An 18906-nucleotide genomic window follows, 5' to 3' on the forward strand; every position below is an offset into this window, starting at 1 on the left:
TGTGCTCCTGTTGTTTACCCAAATGAGTTGAAATTTATGTCCACAAAAAACCCTGAATGTTTGCACATGAATGTTTTTAGTAGCTTTATTCATAATTGCCAAAACTCAGCAGCACCCAAGATATTCTTCAGTAGGCGAATGGATAAATAAACGATGGTACATCCAGACAGTGGAATATTATTCAGCAATAAAAAGAAATGAGCTATTAGCCCGTGAAAAAACATGGAGGAATCTTAAGTGCATATTATTAAGTGGTAGGTGCCAATCTGAAGAGGCTATGTACTGATGACTCCAGCTATATGACATTCAGGAAAAGGCAAAACTATGGAGACAGTAAAAAGAGCAGTAGTTGCCAGGGCTTGAGAGGAGGCAGAGATGAATAGGCAGAGCATGGAGCATTGTTAGTGCAGTGAAACTATTCCGTATACTGTAATGGTGGGTACATGTCATTATGCATTTGTTCAATGCCATAGAAGATACAACACCAGAGGTAAACCCTAATGTGAACCATGGACTTTGGGTAATTATGATGTGTCAGTGTAGGTTCATCGATTGTAACAAATACACCACTCAGGTGCAGGGTGTTGGTGATGGGGGAGGCTGTGTGAGCGATCTCTGTATTGTGTGTGAGGGTTATATTGTGTTTTCCATTCACCTTACTGTGCACCTAAAACTGCTCTAAAACATAAAATCTATTAAAAATGTTTAAAAGAGCAATGCTGCTTGGCATTCCCTGCCGGCATACAGCAGCAGCAAAGGGGTGGTAGAGAGAAGGGGTGGGTCAAGAATGCAGACCTCAGCTGGGATGGAGGGAGATAAGGGAAAACAGGTGGGGTGGGGGCAGAGGGGCATGGTAGTCTGGATATTAGTCAGTAGGTCTTTGGTTCCCATATGATGCACTGGGGATATTTTCTAAGTATTAGTGGGTGGGTCTCACTACAGTAAATGTGAGGTCTGAGCATCAGGATTTTTAAAACCCTCCAGGGGATTCTAAAGTGCAGCCATTTTTGAGAATCACTACAGTAGGTGATGGAAAGCTATTTCCATATCCTGATGGGTGTTTCAGTGACATGTGCTAGGGAAGGGGGCTCATGTCACTTATACATAAGCTTCACGAGTGTAATATATCTGCATACCAGAAACTCTGTGCCCTGTGCATACCAGAAGCTCAATTCATGTTTCAGGGCAGTAACCAGCTGCCCTCAGGAGGAGATCTGTTTCTTGCCCTTCTGCCTTAACCCAGGAGATCCAGCTGTTGTTGATGGCTCAAACATAGCAGAGCAGAAAGGGGCATTCTAGGTTCTGGAGTCTGGCCTCCTAATCAGTGCTTAGTCCCGCCTATAGTAGCCCCCAACAGCCAACCAGAATTGACTGTGACATCCAAATTTGCCCCTTCCTGTTGGGTAGAACATCTTCCCTAATCATAGGCAGCCCCTGAAGACCACTCAGGACACCAGTGCGTCTGTTTCTGGATCTTGCCATACTCCAGGTCCCGTCCTTATGTTGCTTCTTTGATTCCTAATCAATCTGAGCTCAAGGTCAGAGGGGCTACACAGGAGACAGACTCAGCCCAACTCTGAGTCCCCCAGTGCTGCTGCCCAGGGCCTGACCTCCCACTTGTCCCTGCTCTGCAGGTCACCTTCATGCTGCTTGACCAGAACAACCGCGAGCATGCCATTGATGCCTTCCGGCCCGACTTGACCTCAGCATCCTTCCAGCGGCCCCAGAGTGAAACCAACGTGGCCAGTGGCTGCCCTCTCTTCTTCCCCCTCAGCAGGCTGCAGTCACCCAAGCATGCCTACGTGAAGGACGACACCATGTTCCTTAAGTGTATTGTGGAGACAAGTGCATAGGGTGGGCAGGGCCATGCAAGCTGCACCCAGTTCCTGAGGGAGCACAGTTCAGAATGGGGGGTTTAGCGAGATGATTGAGGCCCTGCCTATAGCGCCCAAGATCCCAGCACAATGATGGGCTGCAGCTGATGTGACCTGAGTAGGACTGACAGATTGACTGTGGCTGGCTGTCAGCTTAGGGTGGTAGGACCTTAGGCTGGACCCACAAAGGCAAAGGGTCCAGAAGGAGTTGGTAGCAGGATTGTTCCTCTCTGCACTGACCACACAACACTGGAGGCCCAGGAGCCACTCTAGCCCTGAAGGTGGAGGTGGACTCTGACCAAGATGGGGAGGGAATGGGGACCAGGCCTGGAGCATGGATGGTGAACAGGAGGTGTGGGACCTAGCAGAGAAGCTCTTGGGATGGGAAGCTCTCTGCACTGGGGGAGGGCATCATACCTGGGGGTTGGATTTGGAGACCTACAAGGTTCCTTTCAGTCCAGAAAGTCTCCAGTTCTAGGCCTCCTGGTGCAGGTGAGCCCCAGGACTCCAGGGGTTCTGAAAAAGTTCAGAAGCCTCCTGCCCACTGGGTTCCTCACTACTTTCAGTAGCACTAGGTGGACTGAGCTGGCCTGCACAGCACCTGCCACCTGGGCCAGGCTGCTCTACTCCCCAGCAAGCAGATCACACAGGCCCTGCATCTGTGCCTCCACCAGACCAACTCCACTTCCTTCAGGTGAAACCAGGTCACAGAGCTCCCAGGAGCAGCCCAAAGGAATGTGGAGGAGAGGGCGTAAACTCTCCACCCCCCACTCCCTTTGGGGCATTCCAGAATCCCATGTCACCTGATTCACCAAGGTATTTACTTCTCTCAGTTGACTGACCAGGGCCTCTGAGCTACTGAGCAGAGGTTGTTCTTTTAAATATGTACAAAACCAAAGAACATTTGTTTTAGTCTCTTTTGAAGTTTCCCTGAAGGATATGGCCATGGGAGCTGGCCATAACCGAGCCACCCTGGAAAAGAACACTGCAGAATTGCAGGTGGTGCTGCAGGTAGCGCCGCAGGCCAGTGTGCCCGCAGGAGCATCCCCTCTCGGCCTCCACCTCCTTCCAGTAATGGGGAGGACCGCCCCAGACCTGCTTTCTGGGGAGGAGATGCCACACAGTGGAGGCTCAAGAAAGAGCCTGGTGCCTCCCTGTCACTGCCTGGATGTGGCCCATCCTTGGCTTCCCACCAGGAGGCCTCACACAACCAGTTCCTTTAGGGACCCTTACCTAACTTTCCAGAGACCCTGAGACTTCATGTTGCTAGCCAGGGCTCCTGGTCAAGACCCCGCTGTTTCCCACCAGCCTTCCTGCAGCTTCCTCCTCTACCTGCTGACCTGCAATCACCTTCACTCCACACCTTCAGAGTCTTCATCTGTGAAAAGGGTCCACGGCCCTGCCTGATCTCCCTACGCAGCATTGGTGACAATGATCCTCACAAAGAAGGTGAGGGAGCAGCACCGCTCAGTGGGCTCAGTGCATCAGAAAACCCAGACCCAACCTGGGCCATGCCTAGTATCCCATGTGCCTGAGCATCTGAAAACAGGGCAGCATCCTCCCTGGCTCTGCCCAGCTCACAGGGTTTTCACAAGGCCCAACTGGAGCTCTACTGCTTTCTATGTACAGTGGTGCTTTGCCATGCATGACAGGCAACAAACATGTCAGGACACCTTTTCTTGTCCCCAGTGCTGTTAGCCTGTCAGTAATGAAGACTGACTTGCCTCCCCTTGACAAGGGTAAATAAGTCCAGATCTGGCCTAGCAGGTTATGGGGACTTCTGCCTCAGAGCTGGTGTCCTGGCAAATGGCACCTTTGAGCTAACAGGATTTGTAGGGCAGGTTACTCTGAGGGGCAACTGTTGCCCTATACCTTTACTTATCTCTTATGGGAAGAGACATACTTTCTTTAAACAGTGGGAGTCACAGCTGTTCTTTGAGCAAAGCTTTGCTGAGACCTGCAGTATCATCCACTGCACTAGACTCCAGGGAGGGAAAGGTAAGATGTGCACCCTACCCTCAAATTCTCAGCTTAGTGGGAAACAGGTATATAAGCATATCATTGAAACCAATATGTAAGAGTAGCTCAGAGAAAGCACAGGATCCAAATCCTGTGGGCGAAGCAGGGGGGCTTCATGGAAGGGGTGACATTTAAACACAGCCTTAAAATATTTTGAGATGCAGAAGATAGGGGTATGGAGAGGAGTAAAGATGATGTGATGGGAAGCAGTCTTGGCTACAGGTAGGGTCTGTGAGGCGGAACCATGGCGGGGAAGGCAGAAAGGTGGCATAGGCTGGAGCATAGACGGCATCGAAGGCAGTCGCAGCTGCCCAAGAAGAGCAGCACAGGCTTTGGGCAGGGGGCCCCAAATCACCCATGTGTGAGACCCTTTGGGCTCTGAGCATGACCAGGATTAATTTAAAACATTTACCAATTTGTCTTCCAGCGAAGCTCTGCATTAAGTACAGTGAACGTTTTGGCATCTCACCTCTTAGGGGTGATTCAAGGGGAGGGAAGGCAAGACAGGCAAAGCCATTGTCTCACTGGACCCTCACAACCCCCCTGAGACAGGCATCCTGCGATCCCACCTTAAAGGTTGGGAAGCTAAGGTAGGAGAGGCCCAAGGTCAGGATGGAGCGGGGAGGCAGCCAGAGTTAGAAACCAGGTCTTCTCTTGTTACTTTCCTTCCTCTTCAGGCTCCCTTGTGGCCAGTCTGTGTCTTCAGCTGCAATGAGGTCCCATCTTCATGGAGGCCTTGGGAGGCACTGGGTCCCCCTGCTCCCCAGGAGAGCAGCCCAGCCCTATGGAACCACCAGTGCACTCTGTGCCCTGGAGGAGAGTGTAAGCACACACAGCACTCAGGCGTTCACTCACACCCGATGCTCACAGGCTGCCTCAGTGGTGACAATTCTAACATCACAGTGTCGTTGGGAGGATGCCCAGATTGCCGAAGACACTGGCTTTGAACTCTGTGGGGTCCCAGTCTAACGATAACAGAAACAAGAATCTCAAAATAGCCACGGAGCATCTAGCTGAGCGGCAGACACTGCACTGAGGGTTTACGTGCATTGTTTTAATGAACCTTGCGTAAAAATTCCATGAGGAGGCCTGATTATTATCATCCCTGTTTTACAGAGGAGGAATCCAAGGCTTTGAGGGTGAAAAATCACTCACCCAGGGCCACAAAGAGCCAGAGGCCAGAGCAGTCTATGCCAGGTTCAAACCCCAAGTCCAGTGACTTGATTGGCATACTGTTGTGGAAACAGTACAGAAAGGTGAGATCCAGTTTTCATTCTGCACAGACTGCAAAATTTTTTAAATAGCCTTAACAAAATGATAGCTATCATTTGTTGAGCATCCACTTTGCTTGCAAGTACCACACTTAATATTGATTACTGACCTGATTGTTTTCCTCACTTTATAGATGAAAAAAACAAGCTCAGAGAGGCCAGGGAACTTCCCCGAGATCACGCAGCTAATAGGCAGGTCTCTTTCCACGGTCAGAGGTCTTACCCATGTGTAAAATGGTGATAATAAATTCCTACCTCACAGGGGTGTTCAGGGATGAAGCAAGCCAACATACAGTAAGAACTTAGCATGGACAGCACATAGTGTATGAGCTTTATAAATGACAGCTGGCATTACCGCTGTAACCACTACTGTGGTCTTAGCCCTCAGTCTCCAGTGCAGGAGCCATTAGTCAAAGCCATGACATCCTCCTCCCTACTAGTCCTGCTTCCACCTTCAAATCACCGACTGACTGTAGGCCAGCACCTTCCCTTCATCAGGCTTAGAAAATGACACTTGGACTGTAGGAAGGTAGGAACCACAATCCCTTCACCTGGGGCCACAGGACACTGCAGAAAACCTGCCACTAGGAGACAGCAAACATGTATTCAGCAGGCTGGTCACCATGCACCTCTGAGGCTGTTTCTGCAAAGTCCTATGCCTTCAGCACTCCTGTCTCCCACAGGCATGGAACCTGCCTAAATAGCATGTTAGGTTGTTACTATCCAGAGCCTTCCTGTTTGAACTGCTTCCAGATGTTTTCAGAGCCTTCCACCCCAATGCTGGCACCTATTCCTTCTGGCCCAGAGACCTCCTTGCAGCTCCACAGGGCAGCCCAGCCTGGACCAAAACCTGGGATAGAGCTGGGAAACTGGCAGGGAGGGGAGAACCCAATGCAGATGGAAGCCAGACTGGGTTTCCTCCTGGGTCCTGCCAGCTGTCTGGCCCTGCCCACTAGTGCAGGTGAGAGTTTGAGTCAGGAATAGTTGTTGGCACCTATACGAACAGTGAAGGGAGCCCCTGAATGTGAGTATCTCTGGCCTCCCACCCACCCACTATGCAGGCTGGCATAGCAAGGCTAGGGAATGTGTCCAGATTAGCATGGCCAGCCAGTGGGGGAGCCAGTAAAAGACCCCCAGGCTCAGTCTTCTCCACCCAAGCCTTAAGACCCTCTTGCTTGGCCCCCTGTCCCAACCAAAACAGAGACCCCACAGGAAGAACAGAGCTAGGTGAGGGCCAAGCCTTGGGGAGGTCCCTTTCCAGGAAAGGGCGCACAGGCCCTTTGTCAACAGGACAAGGCCTGCTCCTGCTGCTCCTGAGGTTTGGTTCTATAAAAAGAAAGACAGGAAGAGTTTGTGAGGACACTCAGGAGACCCTCTTGACCTCCCTGTGTCCAGAGCAATGCAAACCTGGGAGGCAGAGGTGCAGCCAGCCTTTGCCCCAGAGAGTCATCATAACCCCTGTGCCCAGGCATCATCATGATCTTCCATTATACAACCCTCCTAACTGTTCCTAGAGCATGTTCATACCCAAGAGATCCTTTGACCTTCACAAGGGCCCTGAAAGTAGGCCATTACTCTTTGCACTTTACAGATGGGGAAATTAAGGCTCATAGAGGGGATAGGCAGTATGACATAGTGGACTACAGTGTCCCCTCTGGATCCCCTTCCTGGTTCAGCTGCCAACTCACTGGGAATCTCTGGTAAGCCTCTTCCCCACTCTGAACCTCAGTTTTCCCATCTTTAAAATAAGGCTGCTGAATCCAGAAACCTCTGAGGACCCTCCCAGCATTCAAATCTCACATCACAGGGCAGCACCCACAGCCAACTCATCAGTTCCACCCCCCGACCCTTACAGTTAAATAAGCCCTCATTTAACAGGTAGCATGTTGCATCTTCCCAAACATGGGTTATTATCAAACCTATTTTATGTACAAGGAAAATACAGTCAACCAGGGACATGAAGTGACTTGTCCAAGACCCCACCATGTGTTAAGGGCTGAACTGGACTGTGAAATTAAGAGATCCAACTAGATTTTTCACCTTAATTCCCTAGAGCTGCTAACACATGTGACTATAAAGCACATGTAGCAGGGTGAATAACAGCCCTTCAAAGAAGTCCACAGCCTAATCCCAGAGCCCATGAATATGCTACCTTACATAGTGGCCAAAGGGACTGCAGATGCAATTAAGAATCTTGCAACGGGCGACATTATCCTGGAATATTTGTGCAAGACTAACTTAATCACAGAGCTCCTCATAAGTGGCTCAAAAAAGGTCAGAGTCAGAGAAGGCAAATCGACAAAGCAGAGGGAGAGATGTGACAACAGAAGCAGAGGCTGGAACGATGCACTTAGAATATGGAGGAAGGGATGGATGAAGGCCAGCAGCCTGTAAAAGCTGGAAAAGATAGGGAACAAAGAGAATTTACTTCATTAACTTTTTGTATTTAAGACATGTTGAAATCAACATTTCAAAAATAAAATATATTATTGAGCTAGTTAATCTTTTTTTAATGTTGATATTAGAAAGTTTATAATTATGTAGCTTATATTATATTTCCACTGGTCAGCCATACAGGACTCCCATTGCCTTGGCTAAAAGGAGCAGATCCCCCCCACCACAACCCTGTTGTAGTTGGGGAGGGGGTCGTGCGCTGGGTAAGGGAATCAGCCCCCCAGGCACAGTGCAGGTGGGTTGCCCTGGTGGTGGGTGAGGGTCTGGGTGCCCTCCTCCCCACCTCCCATCTGCCTAGAGTAAGCCCTGCCTCTGGGCCAGCCTATGTTCCTGGTAGACGTGACTTTTATTTTTAGCAGCTGTACTGGCTGCCTCGGCACAGCTGGCCCTGAAGCTTGCTGGGTGTGGGCCAGCCCCAGGCCTGCCAACTCCCTGCCAGCAGGCATCTCAGGAGAACCCAGCTCCATGGCTCTGGGGCCTTCCAGGGCTCATAAGCAAGCCTCTCAAGTCCCTAGCAAGTAAATATTATCATGATCTGCATATTTTCTATGATGAGGCTGAGGCTAAGAGCTCAGAGGGGGCAGAGCAGGGTCTGAGCCATCCTCCCAAAAGCCTGCAGTACCTACTGAACTCCGGGTGGTTGCCAGATCTCTTGCAGCCTTTCTCTGGGGGCATTTTATATTTTGGAAAGTATCCTAAGCAAGAGAAATAGAGATAATTCATTGGGAAGAAGGTAGGTAGGTAGGAAGTTTAGTTTCAGAGTGTGCAGCCAACATCTCCTAATAAAATGGGTGAGAATAAAAAGATCCATGCAAACATAAAGCTACCTGAAAACCAGAACTGCCTTCTGGTTCAGCCCAAACTCTGGCATCAGGAACACCTGGGTTCTGAGCCTGCCAGTCTGGTAGAGCGCTCTGGCTTGGCCTTCTCTGAGCCTCAGCCTCCTCCACTACATAGTCAGAGTAACAGTGGTTAGAGGAACTAAATGAAGTGTGGACGTTAAGTGCCGAGCACAGTGCCAGGCACTAGTGAGCCCTCAGTAATAGGAACACCAGTGAATATTTACTGTTATTCCTGTCTCCCGAGGGCTAAATGTGTATCCAGCATGGTGCTAGCGGTTACATAAGTCCTCTCATTGCCACATCACAACCTCTATTGTTATTATCACCTTTTGAAGATAGGGAAACTGAGGCTGAGGGAGATGAGGTAATCCTTCAAGGTCACACAGCTCCTAAGGGGCAAAACTAGAAATGTTTTGGTAACAAGTTTATTAAGATATAATTCACATACCATACAATTCACCCCTCTAAATGGTACAATTCAATAACATTTATATTCGTAAAGTTTTCATATATTTATATATATATATACACATACCTAAAGTACATATGTGTGCATATATACTTTCTTGTTTCTTTCATAGAATCCTGACACCGTCTAAAAACTGTTTTTCAATTTTAAATAATGTTTTATTTTATAAACATAAATTTATTTTTAAGTAGACAAAATTATAATAATTTAAATAATATAAAAGTGGGGTACATTTTATGGTAAGTAAATCATCCTGCAGTAAAGCCATTACAAATGCTATGTGTTAGCTGCTCATTATTTTAAAAAGAGAGGGAAATGCAGAAAAATATTCCAGTATTCAGAGATAGCTATTATTAACGTAGTAGTATATTTCCTTCCAGATATATAGATACATACAGACATGCCAGACAAACACAATCTTCGAAGTTGAGATGTGTACATTTTTTATTATCCTGCATTTTCTATTTCATATTATTAACCATTTTCTATACCAGTGGGGAAAAAAAATCTATGAAAAGTTACTATTCATGGCAATGTATAATGCCATTATATGGAGGGGGCAGAAGTAATTTCCATCCTCTTACTGTTAGATAATTCAATTATATCCCACTGTGGTGAACGATCTTGTACTGAAGTCTTTGGTGGTCCCTCTGATCACTGAGGAGAGGTACTTGGAGGGGCAATAACTGAACCAAAGGGCGCGTGAACAGGATGAAGGCTCTGGGTACATACTGAAATGTGTTCTCCAGGAATAACTTAGCAATTTAAACTGCCCAAGTAGTATACCAGAGTATATATCTCACCTCGGTAAATGTTGCTGTATTTAAAAACATGTGCTAATTTGCTACATAAAAAATGGCACTTAAAAATTGTAACATGCAGTTGAATCAATCTTTCTTTACCTGGCAATTTGCACTGCCATTCTTATCACACACTGAGGTCTGTATCTGATAAGGACTATTCCTGGGGGATTTTTGCTCTTCTGATCCTTTGCCATTTCCTATATCCTTATCACCTTGTTTTGATTATTACAGCTTTATAGTATGTTCTAAAATGTGCCATGACAAGAGTTATTTTCCTTCACACAATAAATTACCCTTTTTTGAAATTACTCTCCTTTTTCAACATTTGTTGACTTTTTATTCTTCCAGCTAGAACAAACATGATCAAACATTTCAGAGATTTTTATTGGAGTCTCATTAAACTTGCAAATGAACTTGATAAAAGCTGGCATCTTTATAATATCCAGTTTTCCCATTCAAGACCATAATATGAATGAACCTCCATTTCTTTATCTTTGTATATTTCCCAATAAATGTTTATCATTTTCTTCTTAAAGGTTTTTCACATTTCTTGTTAAGGTTAGTTAGTCATTGGTACTTTATGACAGATTTTTTAAAGTCATTTTCTGATTGGTTATGTTGGTATATAGGTGGTACAGATATATTAGGCTGTGACTGCCTTTATATCCAACCACTTTACTGAATTCTCTTATTAATTCTAGTAGCTGTTTCAGTTAAATCTCTTGGTTTTCAAGATGGACATACAGATCCTCTTTTTAAACAAAAATTTTTATTGAAGTATCATTGATATACAGTCTTATATTGGTTTCAAATATACAATACAGTGGTTCAGCAGTTACCCGTATTAAATCCTCATCCCCTCTAGTATAGTTACTATTTGTCAACATAGAAAGATGTTACAGAATCATTGACTATATTCTCCATGTTGTTCTACTATCCCCGTGACCAACTTATGACTGAGAATTTTTGTGCCCCTTTATCCCTCTCACACTCCCCATCCACTCACCCTAGTCCCCCTCCATGGTGACCACCAGTCACTTCTCAGTGTCTGTGAGTCTACTGTAAACAGATCCTCTTTAACTCAGCATAATTTTGTCTTCTTTCCAATACCAGTAACACTCTGCAGCCACAGGACCATTTGGTAGATAAACATAAACCAGTTAACTTCTGATTTACGATCTTCAATTCCCTTGTAAGTAAAAAAATGGAAATAATATTCATATATAATTATCTGCCTTGTTGAGGTGCTACAATATTAAATATAATATTTAATATAAATACCAATTTCAGAGTCCCTAAGAAGTAGCAGTATTTTTCTCCTGCCACCTCCTTGCTTCATATCTTACTGCAGTGGTACAACTTTCAGATCAATGCTGAATAACAGTAGAAGCAGACATCCTTATTGGATTACTAATTTTAATTGGAGGGCTTCTAGGGTTTTACATACAGAGCCTGTTAATCAAGTGATCATGCCTTTATAGCTATTACATAAACACAACATGAAAATACAAACTCCTCTTTAAGGCAATCATGCTTCCCTAAATTTGAAAACTCAAATACCTCTGACAATTCTATTTGTCAACTATATTATCAGTGAAACTGGGGAACTTTTTTTTTTTTAAAGCTTGCTGGAGGTTTCTATACTTTGTTCTCTTGAGGAGGAAGTTCATTGCTTTATGAGTCTTAGTAACTCTGAAATTCAAGTGAGAAAAACCCCTGGGAAGAAGCTAGGTTAGATTAAAACTTCTGCAGGGCTTGCCTCCTCCTGGAGCACTGCACCTGGAGTCCTTTAACCTGGCTTCAGATCCTACTGGCTCCTTGCTGGCTGTGTAACTTGGGACAAGTCATATCACCAGCGCCTAGACCCTGTCATCAGGGGCAAAGCTGGATAACAAAATCCCTAACCGGTTGGGTTATGAGGGTCACCTGGGATTTCACATGTAAGGTTCAGCCACACAAAAGGTTCCCAAGAATGTTAGGTGCAGCTGAATGCTCTAGGGGATTGTGTGCTGGGTTTATTCAAGGGGGAGAATACCTAAAGCTTCCTACCAATAAGTTGTTTATCAAGTGTTCACTCATCAAATCCTCCTGACATTCCCGGCACTGTGTTAGTCTTGGGCACCAGTGGTCAACCTCCCAGAGCACAGGTTGTACAGGCAATAAATGAACACAGATAAATATGCCTTCCTGTAGCGAGGGGCTGGCAAGGGCCTAACAGGGGAGCGGCTGATGGCCAGAGCCAGCCTCCTTCCCACTCCCGTAGGGCGCAGCGCCGCCCAGCACTCACAGCCATATGGAATGCATTGAGCGGCGCTTGCATTCCAAGCACGCGGTTTTGCTCTCTCTGGCGCCTTTTCCTGGAACGCCAGCCAGGCCCTCTCCGGGCAGGCAGGGCCTCAGCGCCCGATAAGAGGGCCTCCTGCCGCTGCCTTACACCCAGAGCAGCGCCAACGCCAGCGAGGGCGGGAGCTTGGGGGGAGAATGGGCTCACGGAGGGGGCGGGGCGCTGGCCCTCAGCAGCGTGTCCTCCGACAGCCCCTGGAAGGTGGCCTGGTGAGAAGGAACCAGGTGGCTCCAGGGGCCTTTGGAATCACAACGGTCCTGTTGCCTTGTTGTAGAAAATAGAAACATTTAAAATAAAAATCAGAAGGTTGGCATTCCCATCAGGTTCCCCTCACTTTGTTTTATTTCCCCTCCCTGATGGAGCCCTTCTCTTGTGGCCCATGATGGATTCTGTGCCCATCACGGAACTGTATCAGGTCGTACCTGACCCTCAAAGGTTGGTTTGATGAATGACTGAGTGAGGGAGTTACTCAGTACCAACCAAATGCCCCACATGATTCCCACATGAATCTCATGCCTTACAGAAACCCACTGTCCTAAGCATCGTTCCTGTTTACAGATAAGGTAACCGAAGCTCAGAGCTGGAATCCAGGCCCCACCCCTCGACTGTTCCAGGGGTCTCCAAACTGGCTGAGTCAGAATCACCTGAGGGCTGTTAAAACACAGACTGCTTGGTCCAGTCCGACTTTTTGACTCAGTAGTTCTGGGGTGGGACTGGAGAGTTTGCAGGTATCACACCTTCCCAGGTGGTGCTGATGGTCCCAGTCTGGGATCACACTTTGGGAACCTCTGCCTTACATGGTGGCATCCCCTCTGAATAAATTCCCAGCACTTTGGCAAACCTTAAATTCACCATAGGCCCCTTGCCATGGCAAGGATCTATGATGAATCTGTAATGATATTAGAAGGTTACATGCCTGACTGTCCACCTGATGTCTCCCTCACAAGAATGCCTCCCAGATGCTGCCTTCAGCCCTCTGTAAGCGTTCCCCTTAACACCACAGGACACAAACTTCCAAAAGTGGGGGGCATCCATCAAGCAGTGAGGAATTTGCCCCCTTAAGTGATCACCAGGAGAGAGGCTAGGCAGGGCTGGTGTAAGAGCTGGAGAACTTGGGGAAAACTGTGAGGGGCTGCCAGAAAGGGGCTGTACAGGATAGGACTGGAGAGCTGAGTGGTAGAGGAGGGAAGACAGGGTCTTCGGCGCTTGAGCAGGCTGGGAAGAGATTGATGGTTCAGCTGCTGACTCAGGCAGGAAGCTACCTGCCAGTTGCCACCATAGGGGTGACCTGGGTGTGGTAAGCAGAGACCTAGGAGCTGAAGAAATTGAGGGTTTCCTGGAACTCATTTCCATTTTATTCCCCCAGTGGATGCATGTCAGGCTCTAGACAGCTTGTGCAGAGTGAAAGTATTCTCACTCATGTTGCACCTTATTAATTAGGCTATTAAATGACATCATATACAAGGGTGTTTGTTATTAATTGCAGCTGCCATTTAGTAAGTGCTTATTATGTGCCCGATGCTTTGCATACATCATCTCATTCAATCTCCCAACAACTCCCAGGTGGGTGCTGAGATTATCCCCATTTTATAGATGAGAGAACTGAGGAGGCTTAGAGAGGTTAAATAACATGACTAAGGTCCTAGTAGCTGGGAAATGACAGGGCTATTGTTTCCCTATCACTACACTGTTCCTTGCACGGTTTATTATCCTGCCCCTCATTTCCTGAGCACCTGCTCTGTGAGAGGCCCTGGGTGGGACTGCAAGATGAATCATTCAAGAAGTCATTTATTCAACAAACTTTTTTTTGAGCACTTATTATTTTGTGTGGGCCTATTAATTTATAGCATGTCTTATTCCAGAAAGCACTTAACTTCTTTACTTGATATACAAGAGACTACCATTTTAAAGGTGCTTTCATGTGACGGTTGACAAGTGGAAAATAGAAGTTGGAAAGGTCAGAAGAACCCAGGAATGAGACGGGCACACAGGCCGCAGACCTTGAGGTCCTTCATGTTATGGAGACAGGCCACAAACTGTCCTGAGCTTTCTAGCAGCCAAAACCTGATTCCACCTGGTTCAGGGTCTGTAAGATACCAACAAACCAGTTGCTAAGGCAAAACATGACTCTCATAGGCCCTCAGGCCAGAGAGGCCTTTTCCTAGTGACTTAGCACAAAAAGAGCACTGTTGAACAAAAGGAGCAATGTCCCCAAACAGCTTATTTATTGCATGTACAGCACAAGTCTCAGGGGCTGTTGCCTGTGCCCCCTCCGTGCTGGCCCAAGTTCCAAAGTAGAAAAGAAGCTCAGAGGAGAGCAAGCGACAACCAGGGTAAGCACGCCACTCTCTACCTTAATCTACATGAAGGGTTTATAGGAAACCTTGACAACAAACTTGCAGTCCACTAGGTAAAAGCAGTCCTCAGGTAAGCTTTGTGTGGCCTGAGAAGTGTAGTTAAACTGATTGAATTGGTTTTCAAATTTAAACAGATTTCACATGAAAATCCAGATTTGGGCTGTTTATTGAAAAAGAAAATCAGGATTTCACAACACGGAGCCCACATTCCCAAAAGACAAGACTGGCTAGAACTGAATAGTTTTCCACCTGATTCCATGGTTCCCTGAAGGCCTTTTTTTTTTTTTTTAACTTCCTTACCTGGCTTTGCAAGTCATAGAGAACTTGCAGCCCCATTTTATATTTTGAGTTGTGGCACATTGGTATGTGTCAGAATCACCCAGTAACTTGTTTAAAGAGTGGGATCCCAGGTCTGGCTCCTTGGATTTGGAGCAGGGCTTAGACAGGCAGCCTTCTAACAGGTGAGTGTGAAGCAATGGTCTCTCCTATTAGGCCTGGATCACTGGGTGGGGTCTGGGGGTAATTATATAGCTACACTGTATATAGCATTGCTGATCCAGATAAATGGATACATAGTGTTTCTTTCAACATCAACCTGTGGCAAGCACAATGGGTTGTGAATTCAGGCTCACCCTCCCAGGTGCCCGGAGTTGCAGCAGCTCTGAGTTGCTGGGGAAATTCTGAGTGTGGGGAAGTTGGGGTTCCTATGGCCAGGATCCTCACTGAACTTAAACCACCTGATAATATAACTGGCCTGTTGCTAGGCTACCGCTTCCACACCTTTAGGCAATAAGCTATTATTGCCCTATATAGAGGGTTCAGCCCAGTGCTCTGCGCGGAGGCGCTAGTGCTCCACCTACCGCCAGGAGAACAAGCAGGGTAATAAACCCTTTCACCCCAAAGAACATTCTGCTGTCAATTTCTTTGGTCACATTGAATCCATAGCAAACTTGCCTGGGGTTGAAACCCATTGGCAAGACACTGAGTCAAGTGCTCTAAGTCACCAGGGTGCTCAACCTTGGCTGCACATTAGAACCACCTGGGGAACTTTTCAACCACTGGTTCCCAACCCCATGCCAGGCCACCTCCTAGACCAACTAAACCAGAGTCTCTGAGGATGAAAACACAGGCACGGGCATTTTAAAGCTCCCCAGCTGATCCCAGTGCACTGTCAAGTGTGAGGAGCAGGGCTTAAAAGTGAGCACCTGCACTGGGCCGGGTCTGGTATTGACTGCAGGAAGACAGAGATGAGCAAAGCTCCCAGGAGTGGGAAGACGATGGAGGCAGGTGAGTACGTGGCCCGTTACCCTAAGTGTGATGAGTACTCTAGGGAACCCAAGCGGGGACACCTAACCTAGCCTGGGGGGCTCACACTGTCACCCCTGCCCAACCCCCAGCCTCTGGAGGAGAGGCCTGGGCTGTTTGGGGAGTAAATACCATCCAGCCACATAAGGGAAGGAAAATCCCAGCCCAAACAAGGGTACAGTGCAAAACTCTAAGGCCTGAATAGAGGAGCAGGAGATGGAGCTGAAGGCTCTCCAGCACTGTTGGATCAAGGTGGGGTGGGGAGCATAAGAGGCCACAGAGGTGGGACAGAGCCAGATCACAAGGCCTTGCATCCCAAGCTAAGGAGATTGAATTTAACCCTGACTCTCGGAGGAATCTCTGGGGAGTTTGAAGTCACAAAATCATATGGGTGAAGAACCCCGTGATGAACTGGTATTACCAAGGAGGGCTTCCTGGAGGAGATCAGACTTGAACCAAGGACCAGGTAGAATTTGGAAAGCTGGCAGGGAGGGAGAGGTGTAGTCATTCTGATTAGCTACTGCAGTTAAAGTTCTTGAAAACCCTTCCCTCCTCCACATCCTTTGAAACATTTGAATCACAGACTGCCTGTGTTAAATATGTGTTTGTCTGCTATTTGAAAGCTGTGGTTTTTCTTTTACAGATTCTGGGCCCCATCCTTTGACTGGGAACCAGGAAGGAATGAAGAATTCATCCTCTTGCCCAGAGAGCTAATTATTGAAACACTGTGGGCCTCGCCAGGGTTTATGGCGTCACTGATCTGTCCTCCAACAGCTCCTAATTTCTAACTGGTCAGAGTTTTCGGTACGTTTTTATGGCCCCAAAGCCAGCTGAAAGCCCTTTTTCCATAAACTCTCCCTGAGACAAGTAGCCAGGTTTCACATATTAAAATGAAAACGTCAAAGGAGTTATATTAAAAAATATATATAGGCTCATTTGTGAGGCCTCAGCTCACGAAACTCACATAAGTGTCCAACAGCATGTGCCCGTTTTTTCCTGCAAAGCTGATGGTCAAGTTAGAATAATGATAATAATCACTTGATCACTTGTTTATCCAATTCACCCCACAAACAACTTACTGGGCATTTACTAAGTGCCAGGCTTTGAGCTGGGCACCAAGATGAGAAGATACCCCAGGCATGATTGCTCCATCCCCACTGCCCTCTAGGGCTCAGAAATACAGTTTATAAAGTGTTTTCACATGCTGTGTTGTGAGCTGTGTGTACTGTTATATCCCCATTTTTCAGAGGAGGAAACTGAGGTTCTTAGAGATTAGATAACTTGCCCAGGGTCACAATGGTAGTAAGTGGTAAAACTGATCTTAGGTCACACAAGTTCAAATCCTAAATTCTGTCCACTCCACTTGCTGCTTTTTACAATACCATCTAACTGTTACTGGCTTAAGTTGGACATAGTTCCAAGAGGTTTAGCTATCACTTATAATCTGCCCAATGTCCACTCCCACCTTAGAACCAGGTGTCCCTTTTGGGAGAATTCCTCATTGTGAGGAAAAACTAGCATCCACTTTCCCATGGCCACCATTACTGTGCGACGCTAGTGAAGCCAAGTTCTTCCCCAGCCTTTCCTCCTGTCTGGACAGTGGATAGGTACATGCGAACTACAGCTTCAGCCAATCAGGTACTCATCCCCAGGGCTGACTCTTGAGTGAGTAGTGAGGGGACCCTTGCGGGTAAAATTCACTCTCAATAGAGAACCCTGGATCAGACCGTGCCTGCAATATTTCCTTGGCTGGCATTCCCTTGGCTCTGCCCTCTCTGTCCAAGCCTGTTCTCCAACCTCTTGTCAGTTCTATGACCCCTCACTATCTTCTGAAGTTGGCCAGAGATGGTCCTGGTTGCTTGTAACCAAGAATACTCACTGATAAAAGTTCATAGATCTCCATCCTGTTTACAGAGCTAGCAGGAAATAGCTACCTCCCTTGGGGCTGTGGGCACTGACCAAGAAGATTCTTATCAGGAAAACCATTTTTGACTGCTGTGAAAATGTTGGCATAGCCTCTTTTGCCATGGCCTGAGAAATAGCATAGCAGTTGGGCCCAGCTGTCCATGCTGCTTCCTGGTCCTGAAAAGCCAGGCATCATCTCTGTTCCATGCCTCATGGCTGGGTTCCAGACCTCTCAGCTCTTCAAGCTTTCACATATCTTGCTCTTCCACGATTCCATTCCCCTCTGGGTCTACTAAGGGTCATGAGCATGTTGAAGCAGGCTGAAGTAAAACCCACGGGTATGTTCTGCTGAAGGAGGGATGGGCTGGGGTATATGGACAGGGGGCAGAAGGGCCAGGAATAAGGGGGCCTTCCTGTGTGCTCAGGAGATGGGCTGTGAAGGATCTGATCAGTGGTCTGTTCTCAAGGGCTGTGAAAGAGACTTCATCATTCAGTGTTCTCCAGGAAGACAGAAGCAATTACAATTTATATGTATATTTTATAAAATTTATTTTTTAATTAGAGATCTCTGTAAGAATTGGCTCATGTGACTGTAGGACTGCCAAGTGTAAAGTCCATAGGGCGGGCTGGCTGACTGGAAACTCAGGCAGGAGTTGATGCCACAGTCACAAGCAACATTTCTTCTCTGGGAAACGTGTTTTTACTATTAAGGCCTCCAAATGATTGGATGAGACCCACCCACACTATCAAGAGTAATCTTTACTTAAATCAACTGATTATAGACGTTAACCACATCTACAGAATACCTTCATGACCACGCCTAGCATACTGTTTGATCAAATAACTGGCTGCTAGAGCCCAGCCAAGTTGACGCATAGAATTAACCATCCCTGAAGGGTCATCCCAGAGGCCTGGGCCTTCTTGTGGTTGTCAGAGGGGGTGACTGCAAGAAGAATGGATCAGTAATTCCGTTAAGACACACTTGAGCTGACATTGGGTCCATTAGGTCATCTCCTGGGCTGCAGAAGAGGACATGGTCCCTTGGTCACACCAAGGGTGAATTGACAAATGTCAGGGTTGGCCATGAAGAGTTTGAGAATAGATTCCTCATTGTTTGAGCCAGAACTCTTCTCTGCTTTCCTTGGGACATGCATAGATGAAGCCCCTTGCTGAAGAAGCTGTCCCTGCCTCTTCCCAGTGCTGGTGCCCTTCCCGTTTTTGTTCAGCTGCCTTAGCCTCTATTTTGGCTGGATGTCCATACAA

General features: G+C 47.0%; 1 protein-coding gene across 2 annotated transcripts in view; it reads left to right on the forward strand.

Moving 5' to 3' along the window:
* TRAF1 (TNF receptor associated factor 1) overlaps positions 1-10267 on the forward strand; it is a 29862-nt gene extending 19595 nt beyond the window's left edge. For both annotated transcript variants that reach the window (XM_017650570.3, XM_017650571.3), the window contains exon 8: positions 1635-10267. In XM_017650570.3, coding sequence (XP_017506059.1) covers positions 1635-1853 — 219 coding nt within the window. In that variant the 3' untranslated portion in view covers positions 1854-10267. The remainder of the gene's footprint in view (positions 1-1634) is intronic.
* The last annotated feature ends 8639 nt before the right edge of the window (positions 10268-18906 follow it).

The sequence above is a fragment of the Manis javanica genome, chromosome 2, assembly GCF_040802235.1.
Source record: "Manis javanica isolate MJ-LG chromosome 2, MJ_LKY, whole genome shotgun sequence".
Taxonomy (NCBI): domain Eukaryota; kingdom Metazoa; phylum Chordata; class Mammalia; order Pholidota; family Manidae; genus Manis; species Manis javanica.